The sequence below is a fragment of the Myripristis murdjan genome, chromosome 15 (genome assembly GCF_902150065.1).
Source record: "Myripristis murdjan chromosome 15, fMyrMur1.1, whole genome shotgun sequence".
Classification (NCBI taxonomy): domain Eukaryota; kingdom Metazoa; phylum Chordata; class Actinopteri; order Holocentriformes; family Holocentridae; genus Myripristis; species Myripristis murdjan.
This window is the reverse complement of record NC_043994.1, coordinates 20,057,265-20,078,760: the sequence shown is the minus strand read 5'-3', so window position 1 is coordinate 20,078,760 and position 21,496 is coordinate 20,057,265. Positions and strand designations below refer to the sequence as shown.

General features: G+C 39.5%; 1 protein-coding gene across 1 annotated transcript; it reads left to right on the top strand.

The window, feature by feature from the left end:
- The first annotated feature begins 1,508 nt into the window (after window positions 1–1,508).
- Window positions 1,509–20,292, top strand: hmgcll1 (3-hydroxymethyl-3-methylglutaryl-CoA lyase like 1). The gene is made up of 10 exons (XM_030070498.1): window positions 1,509–1,555; window positions 4,416–4,716; window positions 7,056–7,133; window positions 7,623–7,730; window positions 8,152–8,247; window positions 8,401–8,549; window positions 9,587–9,650; window positions 10,125–10,313; window positions 18,272–18,397; window positions 18,771–20,292. Exons 2-10 carry the CDS (start codon window positions 4,621–4,623, stop codon window positions 18,888–18,890), a joined length of 1,026 nt encoding a protein of 341 aa, XP_029926358.1. The 5' UTR covers window positions 1,509–1,555; window positions 4,416–4,620; the 3' UTR covers window positions 18,891–20,292.
- Window positions 20,293–21,496: the final 1,204 nt, after the last annotated feature.

Here is a 21,496-nt window from a genome sequence, read left to right as displayed (position 1 = left end):
GATCACTGGTGGCCACCAAGGCAAGTATAATATCAAAAGCTGTCTAGTTGTGTTTGTGCATATACTGTAGATGAGTGGAGTTAACATTTTTAACAATTTGTTGAAGTGAACTGGCTGGATAGCTCCAATCTTTGTACTTTTTCTGCAGCCAATTAAGCAAAAGACAATAGCACATCTTTAAAAATGACATACTCTTCCCAAAAAAAGGCTGTTCAGAGTTTGTTTGTGGGGTGAATGGTATTTAACAGAACCGCTACTCTTTGAAGAACTTGAAAAACACTTGAATCCTGAAAAAGTTCCTCACTGGTATTTGAATACCATTTTCCACATCCAAATCGCCCCGAGGGGTTCCATATTAAAGCCAAACGCTTCTTCATTGTTTCTGCGGTTCGCCACAGGATCTTAAAAATTGGCTTGGTATCACACAGAAAGTGCTCTGTGGCTTGTTCATTTTAATAATCAATATGTGGAGCCAATATTTCATACTTTCTGAGGGTTATTTTCCAGCTAGTCTTGCTTTATTAGACAAAGAATGACTGCAGAAAGGGGCTTGGGCTCCACAAGCACATCCCATGTTCCCTGTGGTGCGCGTTAATTTGGAGCCATTTGGTGCTACTTAACTATCTCCGTCTTGCAGTGTAGAGCTGTTACATACCAATCTTTTGTTCAATCTCATTTACATAGCCTTTTGTGATTCCTCTATGTGTGCCTGTGAGATAAACATAAGCAAAGGCACTGAACTTCCCAAGGCTGATGATACCTTAAGTACCAACCCTGTTTATCTGTCCTTGCATCTTCTCACATCGTCCGCGTTGTAAAAAAAAAAAAAAAAACAGTGGAAAAAACGCATAGTTAGACAGCAAATAGAGATGTCAACAGCCTCCATTTAACTCCGTTCATGTGTGTTTAGGCTGTTGTAAATTTTGCTGTGAAATTCAATTTCTTCCACCAAAGATATGGATGCTTTTAAGAAAACCTTCAAGTTTATGATCCAGTTGGAGCAGCAATCCAGCAGGGTATCCTCTACGGTGCAATATAACCATCGCACAATATATCTCTCGCTGTTTTGAAACATCATGCTTGCATACATCAGTGTCAAACACGGTGTTGCCTCATGCTTTTGTAAGAAATAAGCCAGTGGTCTAGTGGCATGTTAATATCAATAACATGGTTATACCGCAGCCAATCGATTATTAATTGCAGAGGAAATGACTGTTGTTTGATCCGGGTTCCTGTTATTTATAGCCTGTTGTTTCTGTCTGTGCCATTTCGCTTTGGTCATTTTTCTCAGCAGAGCAGTGTGCACACAGTCTTATTAGATAACCTTCATCGCCTGACATCAGCTGATCGTGATAAATCACATTTTAGAGTTCAGTGCTCCACGGCACAGATCAGACGCAACCCCAACACACAGGTTAGTGACTTGTGTTGCTAAATGCCAAGGGGTGTTATGCAGTGTGATTACTGCAGGGTAATCTTTAACACACATGCTGTCTCTAAGGGGAGCTGTGGAAAGTTGGCTCAGACCAGACAGTCTTCCTGAAGGAACTATAAGGTAGGCCGCTGTATTTACAAAGGCTTTACATTCAGCAAAAACAATATTTCACTGTGGTCATTTTTCTCTTTGCACATAGTGGAAATTAACAGAGGTGCAGGAGCTAAGACGCCGTGGCCAGGACTTTCATGCCTTCCCATGAAAAATGACAAATTATGTATGTAATTGTAGATGCATATATGTTAATTCCAGGAAATGTTTGCTGATTTTGAGCAATATGTAAGGCATTAAGTATACACTTAATTCTATGGAGTATTACTGCAGTAGTCCATTTCCAATATTACCCAGTAAGGAACTGCAATAACAATTAATTTAAGATACTTAAGTTTAGTTTTTCCCGTTCCACCTTTGCAGGGTATAAGGGACCGTTTCTTGATATTGCTCTAAGGGTTATGATAATGTGCTATTCTCTCAGCAGCAGGGCTCTCTTGTTGTCACAGTTCAGTTAAATCCATGATGTAGAAATTGAAGACGGATGGAGGATGAAAATTGATTTAATCTGGTTCCTGTTTTCCTTCTCCCACTTTGTTTTCAGTATATATCTGAGAGCTTAAAACCTCTTTCATGCCATGCCGAAACCTGTACCCTATAAAATATGTTTTGCACATCTGTTTCTGTCTGAATACAAAAAAAAGGAAAGACAGAAACATAGAGAATAGTCCTATTCTTTTATATGCAACTTTTCCAGCTCAGAAAAATGTTGCGCCATTTGCTGATAGTTAGATTTTTTTAATTTAATATTCTGAAGACATTCATCATCTGCTTGGACTCCAAAATCTGCATGTGTAAAATAGAGTATATTGTTCTCAGGAGACAGTTCACAAAATAGCGCAGGGGCGTCTTTTTCCTGTGAGAGTATATCTGTTTACCTAATCTACACAAAGTTATACACACGAGCCACATTGTCTAATGGAATAGGAAGCATTTTTCATTTTGTGCAATTCGGTCTATAAATAACATATGTAAAAAAGGCCAAATGATTTTGAGAGTTTATTCCTACGACCAGTGTTTAGATGATATTCTCCTACATGTGATATTGGTAACCTTGTTTTACACACTGTAGCACTGTGAGCTTTAATGCTTCACATTATTTCCCAAAGATCTCACAAAAGAAGACAGAGTTTCTGAGTGTCCTCTATTTTTAATACCATCTGCAACTTTAAAAGGTTCTCACTCACCTGCATTGCATTGCTCCCTGAAAGCTGGAAAGCCCCGGAGGGCCAGTTCTTTTGAATAACCCTCTACAGCTGTTATTTGTCAAGATAAACCTTAGCTGCTGAGTTTCCTTGAAAACAGAAATGTTAAACAGCCAGTTATGGATACGGAATTGATACAGTGATCGTGGACCGATAAGGAGCCATATGAAAGCTAATTCCCCTGTCAATATCAAATTATTGCCCTCACATCAGCAGACACGTTTACTCCAGTGATGACAATGGATATTTTTTTGCAGATTAGCACATCCACAGGCAGGGGCACCGCCAGGAATTTTGGGCCCCATGAAAAAAAAAAAAAAAAAAAAAAAGTATATATATAGATAGATAGATAGATAGATATTTACTCGATGATGGTTAAATAATTTTATATTAGTTTTTATCTATTTTTTGGGGCCCCTGTCAGGCAAGGGCCATTAAAATTGCCCTAACTTCCCCCCCATATACAGCGCCCCTGTCCACAGGGTCATGCTTTGTAGTATTATATAGTATTATTACATTTTAACTACCTTTACAGTACTTTTGTTTTAAAGGCACAACATGTACTACTAAACTACTAAACTAAGGCCCACACAGTATCACTGAATCATGACAGCTCTGATCTGTGCACATTCAATGTGCTTTAGGAAACACTGATTTCATTATTAATTGCCTCTGCTACTTTTCAGTGCATACCTTTGCGGTGCATCTGAAAGGGTTTTAAAGCACATCAAACCTCTAAACCATCAATTTGTTCTAAATGAATGTACAAAGCTGATGTTTGAGGCAAATGTAACCGGGATCGGCACTTCCCTTATTTTCATTTAGATACAAGCAACACTGATTTGAATTAAATATTGAATTAAAAAAATGTAGTTCTTAGACTTAAATTCTTACAAACATTGGATGCTGCTGCTTTCCAAGAGAATCAGGAATACGTGATTAGAAGCGAGAGGTGGATTTCAGACTGTTGGGGGTGGCGACTGATAGACATCAACCTTGAAGTCCGTCACAAAAAAGGCTTTTTCAGGGCTGATCATATGAGTCGCCTCCCTCCCCTGACAGAAGGGTAAGGGTCTCTCATCACAGGGCAGTTTAGCATGGTGAGATGGTTGAATGCTAGGACTTCATTAAGCCCCTCTATTGTTAACATCTGGGTTCAGAAGAATGGCTCTTTCTCTGGTAAATTTTGCCTTGGCTTAACAAGGGATTTTATTACACCATGCAGTTGACATTGGCAGGAGTGGCAGGTCTGGCAGCGGAAACTCTTCAGCTGTTTGGGTCACAGGAGATCAATCAAAGTGGCCTGTTCCCCTGAAGCCTTGAATTTCTACTGAAACAGGGAGGTGAAATATGCATCTACTTTTTAGAACATGAAAGCAAGTCCACAGCTCCTGGTATGAACTCAGTGACAAAATCAGTCCTGTTGTTTTAGTGAAAAAATGGGGAAAAAAATGCCTCCACAACAATGCTCAGTGTAATGTGCAGTGATAATCTCCCCTACCAGTCTATATCATCTCTCTCTCTCTCTCGCTCTCCCTCTCTCTCTCCCTCTCTCTCTCCTTCTCTCTCTGTCTCTCTCTCTCTCTCTCTCTCTCTCGCTCTCTCTCTCGCTCTCTCTCTCGCTCTCTCCCTCTCTCTCTCTCTCTCTCTCTCTATCCTGCAAGGGATGCGGCTGCCATGGTAACTGCTGAGTCATGCTCTACTGTATGTAGCCAACCTCTAATTCCATTTCGTCGTTCAGAGAGGCCCTCCATCATCCACGCCTGCGTTCGCATATTGATCAGGCGGTGCACTCTACAGGCATCATTTGGGTGGTAGACTGTATCAGAGAATCAGAGGACACAGGCAGGCTGAACAGCAGCCATTCGGATGGGTAACATACCCACCACAGTGAAGCACTGCCTGAGCTACGAGCAACTCATCCGGGATTACCCATGGCTGAAGCGCTTGCTGCTGGAGGAGAAGGTGGGCGTCGTTTTTCTTGTTTCTAATCTGCTGCACGTGCTCTGCCACATGACTCCCCCTTGACAAGGAGGCTGCACGGCAACCAGAGATGATAGGACAGATGGAGAGATGCTGTGCTTATGCAATGCCTAGTGTAAATACAAATTCTGTTCTCCTGTTAAACATTAGTGTTTTGGAATTAATAAGATAAGCTTTATCTTAGAATAGGAAAGCATTTTCAGAATTGACTGAGATGGCAAGAGATGATGACTAGATGCTGCTTCATTTTCAGTGTAAAATCTGTGTTATGTCACTCCATAGGACTGCATCAAAAGGGCTGCTTGTTTTATGGTACATTCATTTGTACAGTGGTTAGAAGACTAATAAATCAAAGTTTTATGTGTCTTATAAGAACTAAAACCAAATAACAAAGCTATAAGCAGCAATTAAGCAGTCTGAGTACGGGTACCATCAGGTGGCTGCACCAAATGTTGCTCATGTCCTCAGAGTGTCAAGCCCTGTTGGTGTACCTAGGTTAGTGTCAATAAGACAAAACTGTCCAAATGAATGTGGTGCATCCTCAGGAAAAAAAAAAAGTTTTAATTTGTCATATGTCATTATTTTAAGTTTTGAGACTCTCCTCTGAAACAAACAAACAAACAAACAAACAAATAAACAAACAAAAAAATGAGTTCAAATCCAAGCATGAGCAGTGTTTGTTTATAGGTAACCCAGGTAACATTACTTAGCTAGCCAATATTAGCGAACCTTAGCTAATGTTTTCTAACCTTAACACTGAACTTTTCCTAACCTGAACCACGATGACAAACCCTTCTCTAACATTTGGGGAAACAGTCCTTTGGGTTGTATTAGTGGGTTGGAACAAACAACCTGTGTGGTTGTATGGGTCGGAGAACTTGTTGGAACTTTTATGATTTGCTGAAGCTCCCCTGAATTAAGTTTTGGTGCAGCAGATGTCTTACTCAACCAGGTTTGTGTACTGATGAAATTTAAGTCAATGCAGCCTTTTTCACGGTTGCAGTTTGATTGGCCAGTAGCAACCATGTTGTTAGGAGTTACAGCCTCTCATTAACTGAGCATTGAGAAGAGATGGGACACTGTGCAAAATAAAAATACAGCTTTTTTTCTGAAGTTCTTTGTGTTAAAAGCCATTGTCTGGTACAGTGCCCCTCACAGGTCATTGCCAGATTTTGCAGATAGCTTCAGTGCGACATGGCAAGCATGTGCACCAATTTTAGGGTCAATAGGTCATCGTTGAGATACAGCATCACTTTCTATAAAACAGCAAATTGTTTGTTTACAGTTTTCACCATTTTTGAAAATTCAGAACGTGCAGCCACAGCATGCTGATCGATCAAAAAAAGAAGAAACACACTAAAAGGCCACAGCCAGTTCCATCCTGTCTGTATTGTACTCGATACAGTAATTTACTGCACAGGATTTAGTTCAGCCTGCTTGAAACTGAAAACACCATTTTTAAATAGATGGTGGTCTTCCTAACAGCAGCCTACACCAAATAAAACATTAAATGGATTTCTATGTGAATGCTGCTCAACTCAGAAAATGTGATGTGAAAACCTTTTAATGTCTCAGAACACAGTTGGCTAATCTACCCATGTGCAAACCACAGGAGACCGTCCTACCTCCCGTTCACTGAGACGGTGAACCACACCAACTAGGTTAACACCAATGTATTGACGGTTTTTAATACCCTCTTTTCTTTAAATAGATATTCTTTATACATTCCATGTTAAGAACTGGTCTCTATGAGCCAGCAAGCTTCTGAAAAAGGTATACATGGAAGTGGTTGAACCCTGAAAAAGTGGGAGAAGAAGAGGAAGAAGACGAAGAAGAGGGAGGAGGAGGAGGAGAAGAAGAAGAAGATGAAGAAGAAGACAAAGACAAAAAAGAATAAAAAGAAAAAGAAGAAGAAGAGGACATACTAATAGGGTGCCAGGACCTTTGATGTTTGAACCCCTAATTAGCTCAATTCAAGTGGATTACTATCACCTCACGAGCACTGAAATTTAAATGAAATACTATAGAGCACTATGTGTGATCTATTCAGACTCTAGTCAGACATGTAGCTTGTTATAAAATGCCTATTTCATATTATTTTCATTCAGAAGAACAGTTGTCAGCGACTGTAAAGGCCTCATAAGCATCTTGTCAACGTACATCTGATGGCTCAAGTTTTGCTCTCAGGTTTCTGGCTTTAGGGCAGCAAGTGGTTTATGTTAGATTGATTAGAGCAGCCTAGACCAAAGCAATTACTTACTGTTTGTGAATTTGAGATGGTAGTCCTGTCTTGATAGCTAATACTTTTGATTTTCTTCCAGAGCATTGCAGCACATGAGTATCCAGAGTTTGTCAAAGTGGTTGAAGTTGGGCCTAGAGATGGACTTCAAAATGAAAAGGTATATGCTGTGATTTCTGTCATTTAATTAATAATGTCAATGCATGTTTCTTCTGTAGTGATGAGAGTCAGTGTTGCATTATTATTTAATGTGTGATCATCTCCTGAGAAACAAGATTTCGTCCTTTTCTGAAACATATGGATTGTTTTTACATGGTTGCCAGTGACATATGTTTCATATTTTCTCTCAAATTCAACGGGAAAGATGACAAGGGATCCCTCGATGGCTTATGTTCTCTATGTTTGGCATGTTTAAGTCACAACTTTATCATGTCTTTATTGCACTCCACAACAGCTTTACAGATTGACATGAAAGCTGTGCAGTGACCACATGATGTACTGATAAGAAATATGTTTAAAGGACTCAGCAGGCCATTATAGTAAATCAAAGCAAAATAGCAGCACAATCAGCCAGATATCAGCTTGTGTACCACCCGTCTTGAGTGGAGCCAAATCCAGAAAGAGTTGTTTCAATTTCCCTGTTCCCCAGGAAATCGTTCCGACAGGGGTGAAAATCCAGCTGATAGACATGCTCTCAGGAACAGGCCTGCCTGTGATCGAGGCCACCAGCTTTGTCTCTTCAAAGTGGGTACCGCAGGTAATAACTCTTCCTCATGCACAGCAAAGGAGTGGTGAGTGATTTATAAGACTCTCATTCTTCTCTGCAAAACTACTGAGGGAAATCTGCTCCTCCAGCATCCTTACTCATGTGCTTGAGACACAGTTTTTAGGATGGAAACTCCTGAGATTGTCCAAGTGCAGTTGCAATCTATGTGGCTTCACTCCCTGCCATAAATTGCACTTCTCACTTCATGAACTTGAGCAAACATGAATGTGACATATTTTTTTGTTTATACAGAGAAGCACGACATGAAAAAGTCTCTAAGTTCTTCTTTGAAGATTTGTCTGCAGCTTACAAGGGCTTAATATGAAAACATTGCTGTAGGATGATGTGTTCTTAGGACCACATCCAGATGAGGTTTATTTTTCTACATCATATGTTTTTCCCCTTCATTAAGATGGCAGACCATACTGATGTACTTAAAGGGATCCAGAGAGCACCTCATGTTCAGTATCCAGTTTTGACTCCTAACATGCACGGCTTCCAAGATGCTGTAAGCATTACTTCTCTGCTCATTTCTTGCATTATTTATCCACGTTGTCAGTTTGACATAATGCTTGACACTGCATTATTTTGTCAGATAATCCCTGCTATGAAAATGTGACAAAAGTGTTTTATAATGGTTCATTTTCCCTCCTGTGTTAAGGTTGCAGCTGGTGCTACTGAAGTGGCAGTGTTTGGCTCAGCGTCTGAGACCTTCAGCAGAAAAAATATCAACTGCTCTATTGAGGAAAGCATGCTCAGATTTGAGGAAGTCATTAGCGCTGCCAAAGAGCATCAAATTCCAGTCCGAGGGTTTGTATTCTGTATATTACACCGCCGCTAACAAGGAGTGAAACCACATATCTGATGTTTTACCCACATTATGATGTAGTACTATCAATGAAATTTAGCATTTATTAAAAAAAAAAAAAAAAAAAAAAATCTTAAAAATCTGTGAAAGACTACATTAACTGTATTCAAGAGAACACAGCTGCTGCTTCCAGACGCACTAAGTTATTCTACATGTTAGTAAACCACAAGTCCAAGTGCCAAACAGAGGAAGTTACTGTGTACACTTCAGCCTTATACTGTATACAGGAAAATAGTAATGTTTTTTTTTTTTGTTTTTTTTTTGGGTGGGGGAGTGTGTGTGTGGGGGGGTTGTTTGTTTGTTTATTTTTTCTTAGTGTACCTGCTCTGGCACATGTAACACTGGTTGGCCAGATTTGGTGAAATTTGGGTGCATGAAGTCAGTTGTGGAAATATAGAGACTCCATAATGCAATGAAGTATCATATAGATTAGATTAGATTAGATTAGATTAGATTAGATTAGATTAGATTAGATTAGATTACAATAGATTAAATCAGACCAAATCTGATAAGATAAGATCATATTGGATCAAATCAGATCAGATCAAATCAGATCGGATCAAATCAGATCAGATCAAATCAGATTAGATCAGATCAAATAAGATTAGATCAAATCAGATTAGATTAGATCTGATTAGATTAGATTAGATTAGAACATTATGGTCCACACATTCTGTCTTTGGTCGTGTGTAATAACAGTTAAGGATAAAAAGCAGTAAAGATCTTAACGATTAGAGGAAAAGAACAGTAATGAACAGTGATGTCCCATGAAGCCTCTTCATCAGCCACACCACTGTAGCTTATCTAACAACCAGAGGCTGCAGTGAAACATTTCACTTCAAAAAGTTGATTTTCAAAAAAAGTTTACATCAACAGTTATTTGACACTGTCTTGTAAAGTCAAATATTATTATTCATATATGCTGTTACACTGTAACTGGTGAACCCAAAATAAAATTCTCACTGATGTTCTCTTTCAGGTATGTTTCTTGTGCCCTAGGATGTCCCCATGAAGGATACATTGAACCTTCTAAAGTTGCAGAGGTACAATAAACATTGTTCATCCTTAAAATGTATTCATATTTGAAAAATGGATTTGCTACAGAAACATACAGATGAGGGAATGTTTAGGAGTGGCATCTTTGAAAAATCATTTCTGTGTCATTTCCTTCTGTATTACTAAACATTTGCTACCGCTAAAAGATGAGAAAGCTGACTGCTCCAGGACCTAGGATGACGATCTGGGACAGGTTATTTCTGTTTTCTCTAGCACTAGTAAAATGCACATTTGGATGCAAATGTTTTGGGCAAATTCAAGTTCATATTAATGCCACTGGTGCAAATCAAAGCATGTACATGCACGATTTCAGCCATGCATTTGATTCACAGTTGACTGGTTTCAAGCTTTGGGATGTACTTTATGATCATAGCCACAGTTTGGACTCTCAGATGGGATCTTTTATCAAATTATCCTTGCATTTTTAACAAGCTAACAGTTCTGACATCATGTCCTGTCAGGTGGCAAAGAGGTTATATGAAATGGGCTGCTATGAGGTGTCTCTGGGGGACACCATCGGTGTCGGCACTCCTGGTTCAATGGCTAAGATGCTGCGCAGTGTGATGGAGGACGTACCCAGCAGCGCTCTAGCAGTTCACTGCCATGATACCTATGGGCAAGCACTGGCCAACATCCTTATTGCACTTCAGGTAAGAACTGACAATGTACAGCTAGGCAGTATCACCACATGATACTAGAAATAATGTCACTACCCCTACTAATCTTAAATAATGTTATAGTAACATTAATAATAGGGAGTTATATTATTCTAACAGTTATTATTAGTTGTAGCATTAGCATTATTGATAATATTATTAGTAGAAGTAGTAGTGGTAATATTAAAGTGTCCTCTGCTGATTCAGTGAACATCTATAATTGCATTAAGATCCATCCCTCCATCCATCTGTCCATCCATTTTCCATACCCACTTATTCCTGATCAGGAATTTATCCCAGCAGCATTGGGCACATGGCAAGGAAAATACACACAAACACACTCACACACACTACGCACAGTTTAGAGTCTTCATTCCTCCTGACCTGCATGTCTTTGAGCCTGTGGGATTGAAACCTGAGCACCCAGAGGAGACCCACGCGAATATGGGGAGAATATGCAAAGTCCATCCAGAAAAGACCAGGGCTGGGATTCAAACCCAGGACCTTCTTGCTGTGAGGCGACACCTTTAGGACAATTATGATAATTCAGAGTTGGTAGAGGCAGGTAGGTAGGTAGGTAGGTAGTAGTAGAGTGACTGTGAGTGCTCTTGAGTAAGACATTAAAGTCAAAATTATTATTTTTTTTTTTTTGCTTCAGCTAAGAGTACACAGTTTTATCTATCTATCTAATCAGGTGGAAATGGGCCAAAGTGAGGTTTGGTAGTGAATAGGGTGTGTTGGGTTACTTTGGGTAAGAATCCCACAAGGCAACTGGCATCTCTGAAAACCCTGAAAATGAAGAGTTGGGTGCAGGGAGGGACCTGGATATTCTGGATCTGGGGTGGATCGATCTGGGAGGTCTGGGAACAGTGTGAGAAAGGAACTTGAACGCTCTGAAAACCTGGTGGAGAAAACCAAGAACTCTCTCAATTCAGAGTGGAGGAGAGATCTGAAATCTCTCGAAATGTGTTGGAGTAAGGTCAGAACTCTGAATGAGGAAACTAGGCAGTGACAGGCCTACTGAAGGAGGAGGAGGGGAATACTGACATCTCTAAGAGGACAGTAAAGGCAAATCCAGGGATTTCTTAGGGAAGTGTGAAAACAGAATCTGATCTCTGCGTGAGAGATATGAAATATGACATTGATTTCTCTTGCAGAGGTCTGAAGAGGGGACCTGGTTTGTAAGTCCTGGCATCTTTAAAAGAGGGGGGCACATTTCCCACAGACAGACGTGGAGAGACCTTCCCCTCTGGGCAAGAACAAGATGGTGTTGCCTATTACTGTAATCCTATTGATCTCCCCAACCCCCTTATGTTAAGTTGTTGGACAGATTTATTTTTATTTTCTGGCTTTCCAAGTGGCTTGGCAAGCAGTTTTTGGGCACCTTTTCATTCATTCATATGCACATCATCCTTCATATGATGAATACAAATATTCTTGTGGAGCAGCACAGACAGGTTAGGGATAAAAGGACAGCCTATGCATAAATCAGTGTTGTTGCCCACGATGACATGATGAGGTACATCCAGATGTGGAAGCAAACTAGAGATGGGGAATCTTTTTCCAGGATACTTTTCAACTTCCTTAAGTACAACTGCCAACATTGCAGGGATCAAAAGTCTTTTCTTCGCCTTTAAATCATTATTCCCAGTGGGTATAATGATATGTTACACTGCTCTCAATCCATCTTTGCACATACTTTTCAAGGCACAACATATTTCTTAACATTTATACATTGCAAAACATTTTGAGCCGCAATCAAGCAGAAACTCTCCAGTACCTTTACTGAAACTGATAGTGTGATTATTGATTTTAGACTTGATAAATGTCAAAGAGCAGAAGTGCTGAACAAGCTGAGAAACTAAACTTCTGTCAGCTTGTATAAGTTGACTGAGTAAGTTGACTTTGAGGTAATTATTTGGTCAGTTTTATTATTCTGATGATCTCTTTTTCTACTTCTTCATATTTTTTTCTATTTAACTACAACAGCAACAACTGCAACAATAATAATCATCTTTATTCACTCAGCAGGTTTTCCAAAAACAAGTTTTCAAAGTACTTTGCAAAATCGCATAACCAAAATTGAGTAAACAGTACTGTAGATACAGTTAAAAAATATAAAGAACACAGAATTAAGGTTAAAATAATATATTAAAAATACAGTTAGATTTAAGGCCACATGCAAAGACAGGATTTTTTTCCCATTTCCTAACCCCCCCCCCCCCCCCCCCCCCCCCCCCCCCCCCCCCCCCCAACTATTCATCTGATATAGCTGAAAATGCTCTCTAATTAAGTTGACAGCGTCCATAAACCACATAGTCATTGTATCTTTTCATATCCAAAATAACAAGAGTATGGAGCCAAATCATAAAACAATGTGTCACTGTTCAAATAATATAAAGCTCACTGTATGACAGAATTTGCCCTGGGCTTTAATGATAATGTGTCACCTTACATCAGAACGGATGTATCCGCTGTTAAGTGAATTGAGAAGGCACTGTTTGCTTCAAAACAAATGTGTAGGCTACAATGGGACACACAGGAAAGCAGGAGCCATCCGTCAACAAGGAAGAGGGGCATTAAGAAACATGATCTTAGCCTCCCCACAAAGTAAGATGATTCAGAAACTGCCCACCGAAAAAATCCCAGAATCTTAATGAACATAAGATATTTCCAATGGGCCGTCCCATCAGAGTGCAACATGTATTATGGTGAAGAAAAGAGGCTTTCATGGACCATTAATAATGCCCTATTTCTACTAAGCTCACAAAAATGTAATTAGCTTGTACAAAACCCTGTGGAAGAGCACTCATCTGTGGTGTTTTTCACCACTTGCCCGCAGCGAACCTAAAACTGTCACAAATCCGGACATAAAACAGAGGTAATGCAGATATGGCTGTATCAGTTCTCTAGGGCACATTGTCATTCTCACAGGGGGCTGGGCGGGTCAGCAGATGTGAGGGGGTCAGCACAAAGGCTCACCTATTCAGTGTCTGTCTGACAAAGCAACCGAGAGCGAGGTGGATAGAAGGGCCCTGGGGGGCTCCTAACTCATCTGTCGCTTGGCTGTTGAACTATCTGACAATGCTGTGCTTAAAGGGCAGTGCAAAATGATCCTTTCATTGCCCGCTACCAAACACATGACGAATGGCACTGCAGCTGCAGCCACAGATTTGTGGCTTGACGATGGTCAAGAAACTCCATTAGCAATTTATTTTACAGTACAGTATATACCTGGTATACAGTGTATAATAATGTTGTTTGACTTTTGTGATGCAAAGTCACTGCAAAATAGTTACTGCAAAAATAATGTGAGTTTTTATTTTATTTTACAATCCTCTTACCACAAAATTACAAATAACATATTTAGTATTAACATGTAACATTGACTTAATAACAATATTATACACTCACTAAATGCAGTGCACCCTCACTATTAATACTAGTAAGTACCAGGTATTACAACTTGTTAACACATATTTGCTCGATATAGAGTTCAAATTATCAACTGATCAACTATCAGCTATTTTATCTGCACTTTACAAAATAATTAATAATTATCCTTTTGTAACTTACCTACCTGCAATATTCCAGATATCTACAATACAGTACAATATTACTTCATTAATATTCCTTATTTACAGGGTTTCTTCTAATAACCTTCTACCACTTGGTATGATAACTTGTTACCATTTACTTACTTAAATTATAAACAAACTAACACTTTTTTCAGAATTTGACTTAAAATATTAATAGCACTTTTCTATATAGCACGTCTTCCTATAAAGTTACTGTGCTGTAAGATCATGTGCTATTGAAATTTATCAGCATAGATGTAAAAACTTAAGTCATTTTAAGTGCATGAAGACATGCAGGGAAGAGAAAAACAAGAGTAAGACATGATGGCCAAAATGAGAGTTTGATTTACCAGATATCGATGCTTTTGCACATTTTCGGCTACTTGAAGCATTAGTTCTGCTGATGACCATCTATACATACAACACTGTGACAATGTGTTGAAGAAAAACAAAATTGTTTAGAAAGATAGCTTTGATTTTTCAAAACACAGAGAGTCATACTGGGTCATGCTGAGATTGATTCATCACAGCTGCCCCAAGACCAGAGAAAATAATAGCAGCCGGGCATATTTAGCCTACCATTTGCTCACCCATAAACAGAATGGAAATGAAAGATTTTATCATAGCGTTTCATTACTTGTGTGCCAGTAGTCCACACCACCAACTGGGAGAGAAATGAATTCCCCCAGCCCTGTCAGCCCTGAGTCACCTCTTTTGTTCCTGATAAAGACATTCCATGGTCTTTGTACCTTTTTTTCTCAGGAGGTCTGGGGGGCTTTGTTACAAACCTTCTCCTGGCAGGTCACACAATAAGAACGTATGTACTTAGATTTCACAGGCTTGGCAAGGAAAAATATTTCATCTTACCCACCATTTGAGCACATTGTGTAATGCTTCAATTGAAAGATCACAGCTGGGGATATATAGCGTGTTTGTGCTCATACTTGAGCGCTCCACATGATTACATTTACTGCACATTGTTATGTTTTCTGCCGGTCCTCTAGACACTCTCAGAGAGTAAAAAGAGGGCACCAAAGATAATGGCCTGAAGTGAGTCATTTAGCTTGTTTTACTGACAAAAGACTGTGATCTGCTGTAAGGTGGACTGAAGTGTTGCTGATGAAACCCAGAGAGACGCAGTTTAGCTTGACTCATTCTGTAAGGCTGATTTCATGGTGACACTTTGATTTATAAGCAATGGTGTTTGATTACTCCCAAAATATGAACATTCAAGAAACAGACACCAACATGTATTTTTCATGCAGCTTGTACATGACGGCATGATGCATGACTCCTTTTTTGTTTAATGTAAAACTAAGTAGCTTTTAATAAACAGTGATAGGCTCAAGTTATTTGTCTCTCTAACCCAGGGGCCTGACTATTTTTCATAGTTACTGGTCTGTTTGTAAAGTAGAAAAGGGATTGGAGTGGGTTGTTGCCTTCAGCGACTCTGCTCTTCCAAAATAACGTAGAAACATTTAGACAAAATTGTGATATCTTTTCTTTTATCAGTGGGGGAAAACATGAGCAATTTATCAAGGATTAAAGCGTAGTTTGGTTTGAAAAGTAACCACCATCACTTTATTTTACAGTAAAAGAACATCTTGGCCTTATTACATTTACCAGGTTTTGTAGTCATTACAGTATGTAAAACTGTAAATACTTCACACAGTTCATAATGAAATGGGGCCATGTTAAGAGAGCTAAATGCTGCTGGTTAATGTGTAGTAGAGGGTGGAACATATGTTGTACCTATGACTGAGACTACAGTGGGTCATTGAAGTGGTGCACATGGCAAAGTAGCTGTTTACCTTCTCAGCCAATTAATATTCATTTCCGCTTGGTGACCACGGGGTTTATTCATGAGCATAAAGACATAAAGTGGATGAAGTTTAATTTCGGGGGAAAACTTTACTTGCCTTTTGCTGATAGTTGCATGCCGCATTCCCCATTCATGAAACTCAGCTGTTGCTCAGTGTATAATAATGTTGGTGGCAAATGACTTAATTATGTAATGTGTAGTTTTTTATGCTCAAAAGAACCAAAAAGTTTTTTTTTTCCTTAAATTCATTTGCTGTCTTTATTTTTTTGTTTTTGTCTGTCTCCCCGCTTTCCACAAATGTCTGGAACAGATATGTGGCTTCTCAGTGTCAGGCTTGTTTATGTGTTGCTGGGAAGGGCTTGTGAGGTGAGATACTATGTGTCAGCCATGGATCCAACTTGAAAACAGTTTCTCTCAGTTTCGCCTGTTTATGCAGTCGTGGGTAAAGCCTCACTGCCTCGTATCCTTCAGTGAACACATATACTGTCTTCTCTCACTCTTTCTCCCTCGCTCTCTCTGTGACGCAGTTATGAAACCATAATAGGTGCGTGTCCATCGCCTAACAACCTTGTCCCAAATTATGCAAGTTTGAATACTGGAGTGCAGTGTATCTTTACCTAGGAATGTATTGTTTTTATACAGCCACAGCTCACTGAATGTGGCTTTTTAACAGCCAATCCACATCTGGTTTCTGGGCAGTGTGAACCTTAATTGAACACTGGCAAGCTGGAGCTGCTGACCACCAATCCCTATGCGATTAACGTCCAGAGGAACAGGACATGCTGTTAAAAGGGGATCGTTGTTCCCTTGTCTTCTGTTACTCTCGGAAACAGTATGCTGAAGACCCCTGGCCTTACATAGTTAGGAGCTGAAAGTGAGAGGATTGGCATGGCAGATTACAACTCTGTGTTTATACAACAAAAGTCTGCCTAGTACAATATCCTGCTCTGGCTTTAACCAAGGTCTGGAAATCTCGTGCACAGCACACACCGGAGTGGATCCCCTCCTTCCACCCCACCTCCTCCTCTTCCCTTGCCAACACAAACAGCAATTACAGCCGGCTCAGACAGCCCCTAAAAGAAGTAGGTTCTTGTCTGGAGGAAAAGGCACCAATTAGCAGCATTGTTCAAAAAGCAACAGAGATTTTATTAATTGTGTTTGCTTGGTTTATCCCCTTGAGGTAAAAGTCCATCCAGGTTGATGTGACGCAACGACCACTAAGAAGATCAGTGCGTTAATTTTGTCTCGCTGTGGGATCCTCTGACATCTGGCTTTGCCACAGAAGCTGGAAAACATCTTTAATATTCTCATGACAATCCCAGGGACATGTGGAAAACATCCTGAGACCTTAGGCTGTAATGACTCTGAAAACTGAAGGCTTGGCTTCATCATTCGTTGGTGTGAACACAAAGGTTGCACTTACCGTTACAAACCTACATGGCAAACGCTGTTAGGGTAGTAACTTTGGTTTGTCTCGGTGGAACTCATGTTCTCTGTTTGCTCTGTAGAAAATCATAAGATTAACAGAAGAGACTGAACCTCATTATTCTTCATAAATTAAACAGCACTCATTCATTTTTTTTCTTCATGTAATGTATGCATGCATAGAAGTCACAAAATACACGTTCATGTCAGGATGGGCTGGATTGTTAAATATGTCTTAAATTAAATATGTTGCTTTTGCAGAATTAGCATCCAAACAAAAAAAAAAAAAAACTGAGGGCTGACATTTGGTAAGCAACAGTTTGGTATAGCTGTCCAACAAAAGCAGGGACACAAAAAGGAACAACTGAAAATGCATCATTAATTTTCATATGGACGCCAGACACTGTACGGTAGGCAGCATGGAGGCATTTTCCCACAAAATGGAGAAATAAGGCTTTGACTGAAAACAGCCCATTAGCCAAACTCAAACTCGAAACAAATATGAAATCCTTTTACTCTTGGTGTAAATATTCTTACACAAGTGCATTATGTTTGTACATTATCCATAGGAGAATAGGAACATGTTGGCCTGAGACTGACTGAATTAAACAGTGAAATCAGAGATAATACTATAGTATGTGGAAAAAGAAGGAGCTGAAAATCCATACTGCAATGTTACAATTGCTGTACTGTGGGCACTATGTAAGAAGATACAGCTAACAAAAAAAAAATGCCTGAGCAGTGTGGCAAGAAAGTGAATCCACCTCCTGGTTAAGGGCAGAGCAGTGCTGTAAAAACATGAACAACCGAGAGAATCAGAAACATATGAATTGTACTGTTCAGCAGTTATAATGTTCCTCTCACATGAACAAGGCCATAATTATGCAGTGCTGGTGGTTGAAGCTGACAAAGAGGATGAGTAAGCCATATTGTGGGACATTTTGTGCCCACTCATCGTCAAGACACAAGCCACAGTCCTAAACAGCTGTAAAACATAACCACAGGCCTGGCGTGGTGCACGGCCCCAAACAGAACAATCAAGCAGAACAAGGATCATTGTTCTGGGATTTTACCTGGGGTGAAGCCTGCATGGAGGTGCTGAATGTCTCTGTTGTGTTTCCTTGCAGATGGGGGTTTGTGTGGTGGATTCTGCAGTAGCTGGCCTGGGAGGGTGCCCATACGCTCAGGGTTCATCTGGCAACGTCTCAACAGAGGATGTTCTGTACATGCTCCATGGCATGGGCATTGAAACTGTAAGTATGTCCTCTCAGTGTCCTTTGAGGGACCTACTGTGCATGTGCAGTATTTTATGTCTTAATACTCACTGCTACAACACACTGTCCCAGATTGTCATTTGAAGATCACATGCATAAACAGATTGTTCTCCTGTAAATCTGCTGTAAAAGTTTATTTTATAATGTCAGTGGTTTTGCACAACTTGCATCAGCCCACAGTGTTGCATGCCTTGTCTCGGCAACAATTTATTCAACAATTGCTACCCCTGCTGGTAGCCTGTCTCTACTACATTGTAGTATTATATCACTCCATAATAAGTTCACAAAAAGTCAGTTTGTGACATTCACTGCATTAGATAAATACTTAAAGGCTACTATTGATCCTTCACAGGGGGTGGACCTTGCCAAAGTTATAGAAGTTGGTGACTTTATCTGCAATGCCTTATGTCGCAAGACAAACTCCAGGGTTGCCCAAGCAAGAGGCAGGACATCAGGACATGCATTGCTGTAAAATAAATATTTGACTTCTCTCCCTTGAATATACCTCCCCTGTTGTTGCTGCACCTAGATTTGTGGCCTATGCTGCTGTATTTAAAGCGCATTGTTCTTTGTTTACATTTCCAAAGCAGTCATCTGAGGTATTCGGTCCAAATTATTGACTGACATGTGAAAACTGTTGTAAGACCAAATGAAATACTTTGTCCTTGTACTCTAAACCAGCTCTTTCAGTTTATGTGTACTGTGGTTCGATTTATTCAGCTTTTTGGAGTCTGTGAGAGTCTAAAGGGTTGTGATCATGCTCCAGTTGATCATATCAATACTGATAATAATCTTTATTTATAGAGCACTTTTCAAAATCAGCATTACAAAGTGCTTCACAAAGGCAGCAAAAAATAAATTAAAATAAAATTAAAATAAAATTTTAATAAAATCGATCATCATCATGACTGACTCATCCTGGTTAGTCATGACGATCTGGTCAGTGTCTTGCTCAACAGGGTTGTGATAAGACAAAAACCATCGGCTATGGAGGTTATATGGGTTTGAAAATCAGCATTGGACTCATTATGTTCTCTCAAAATGAATTTTCATCTCTCAAAAATGTCATGACTGACAGCCCACAGATGTTCGCCCTACCAGATAGGATCTGAACAGCTCAGCCCTCCAATAAATGAAGTTACTTGTCATTAGTCATTTCTGTCCGGTTCTGAGGGATAAACCCAGCAAAGGGCACCTCACTCGGGTTGCTGTGGTGATGCCTACCTGATATAAGATGGTATCTGGAGTCAATGGCCTTACAGACATCTTGTTGAAATGTTGGTTATTATATTTCAATAAATTTTGCTTTGGAGCTATAAGTGTGCCGCCAGTTCTTTCTCCCTGGCTGGCACCTCACCAATCTGGCTGTGCTTTTGCTGCTTTTGTTCTTCTAAAGTAACATGAGTGTTGTCAGGTAGCTCCTCACTGAACTCAAAACATCATTTCCACAGGTATAGTATTTAGGTATAACTAAAACTCCAAAGGCAAAATTTTCAAATTAAAACTTAAGTCTGGGTTTTGAGTGTGTGTTTATCCCTTTAGGTCAGTTAGGTCCCCAAAGGATTTTTTTTTTTTTCGTACAAAAGGGCTTAGCCTATAAAACACAAAAAAGAGAGAGAGAAAAAAACCCTGTCCCACAGACCAACAACATTTCAAAGCTATTTCTTCTAGGGAAACATGAGCCCAGGATTGTTTACAATTATTAAAGAAGTGGCTCTTGGTCTTTTTTTTTTTTTTTTTTTTTTTTTTTAACCTCGCCCTTAATAAAGTCTATGCATGACATAGCATACTGATTCAGAGACTGCACTGTACTCATCTGGTACAATGGTCATGTACTGTGATTGAACCGGTGTAAAATGATATGCTGTTGCACTTCTCTCCGCAATGTTCCTAATACAGTGTGTTGTGTTGTCTGTAAAACAATAAAATAAAATAAGATGGAATGTGACATTGATGCTTTAGTGATTTTTTTGTGTTAAGATAGCAAAGATAAAATGAAGCATAAAGAGGAGAAAGAAAGAAAGAAAGAAAGAAAGAAAGAAAGAAAGAAAGAAAGAAAGAAAGAAAGAAAGAAAGAAAGAAGATAACTCTATGCCAGTAAATGCTCTAATGATTAGGACTGAGAACAGGCAAATTTGCATAATTTATCAAATTGTGGCAGTTTCCCAGTTAGAATTGTCAGTCTTCATCACATTTGCAAACAATGGCCGCATCAGATTTCATCACTTATGCAAACACTGACCCAACAAAATGATGTTGCATGCGGCGGGGTCACAGCACGAGTGTGCACACACGACTCCTCAGCCTGACGCAGTCTTGATTGCAGTTTCATCAATTCATTTTTTCCTGTTGTTTTTCTCATTCACTCACATCAGTATTATTTCATGTGGAACAGCAGATGCAGCCAGGTGTATTGGTGTGGTTGACCGTTCTTGTTCTTGCAAGTAGCCCACCAATTGTCGACAATCCCCCACTGAGCTGTGAAGTATATCAGCAGATGTCCTGCAAATCAGTGCAACACATTGTAAAATGAAGTGTTGGGACCACTAAAGGCTACTTATCCTCTTCACAATTTGTGAAGTGTGACTTTTGTAGAAATTACTACAAATATCTTAAAATATCTTAAAATGTTTTAAAATCAACATGGCAATAATATTTTGTGGGTAAAATACTACATGTAGCATCCTGTGTTTTGCTTCTTGTCAGTGGTTTTACTTTCAGCTAAGTGGTGATTTTTTATCTTTGATTTATTATGATTTTTCATTTTAGGAGAATGTGCACAGCTGAAACTTTTGCTTGTTTGAATAAGCATAAGAAGGCACTGAAATTCAAGACCGTTCAGTGAATTGACTTTTCGTTAATTGGCAAGTGGGTGTTTCATGGTGATTTGTGGCACTTTTTCCTCAAATATTGTCTCCTTTTTATGCCTTAATGCAGCCTCTGGAAAGGATGAGCGGCAGGCTTTCCTTCAAAGGCTGTATTTGAATATGTGTCACCTCAGAGATTAGCACAGCATTTTCATCAAACTGTCGGGGGATTTCAAGGTGTTCAAATGTTTATTTTCAGATTTACCGGCGG

What these genes read in the sequence shown, in the direction of transcription:
- hmgcll1 (XM_030070498.1), top strand. Translation starts at nt 4,621, where the DNA reads ATGGGTAACATACCCACCACAGTGAAGCACTGCCTGAGCTACGAGCAA. An exon ending in TGCACGGCTTCCAAGATGCT is followed by an intron (nt 8,248 to 8,400) that starts GTAAGCATTACT and finishes TCCTGTGTTAAG; the next exon opens with GTTGCAGCTGGTGCTACTGA. An exon ending in AACCTTCTAAAGTTGCAGAG is followed by an intron (nt 9,651 to 10,124) that starts GTACAATAAACA and finishes ATGTCCTGTCAG; the next exon opens with GTGGCAAAGAGGTTATATGA.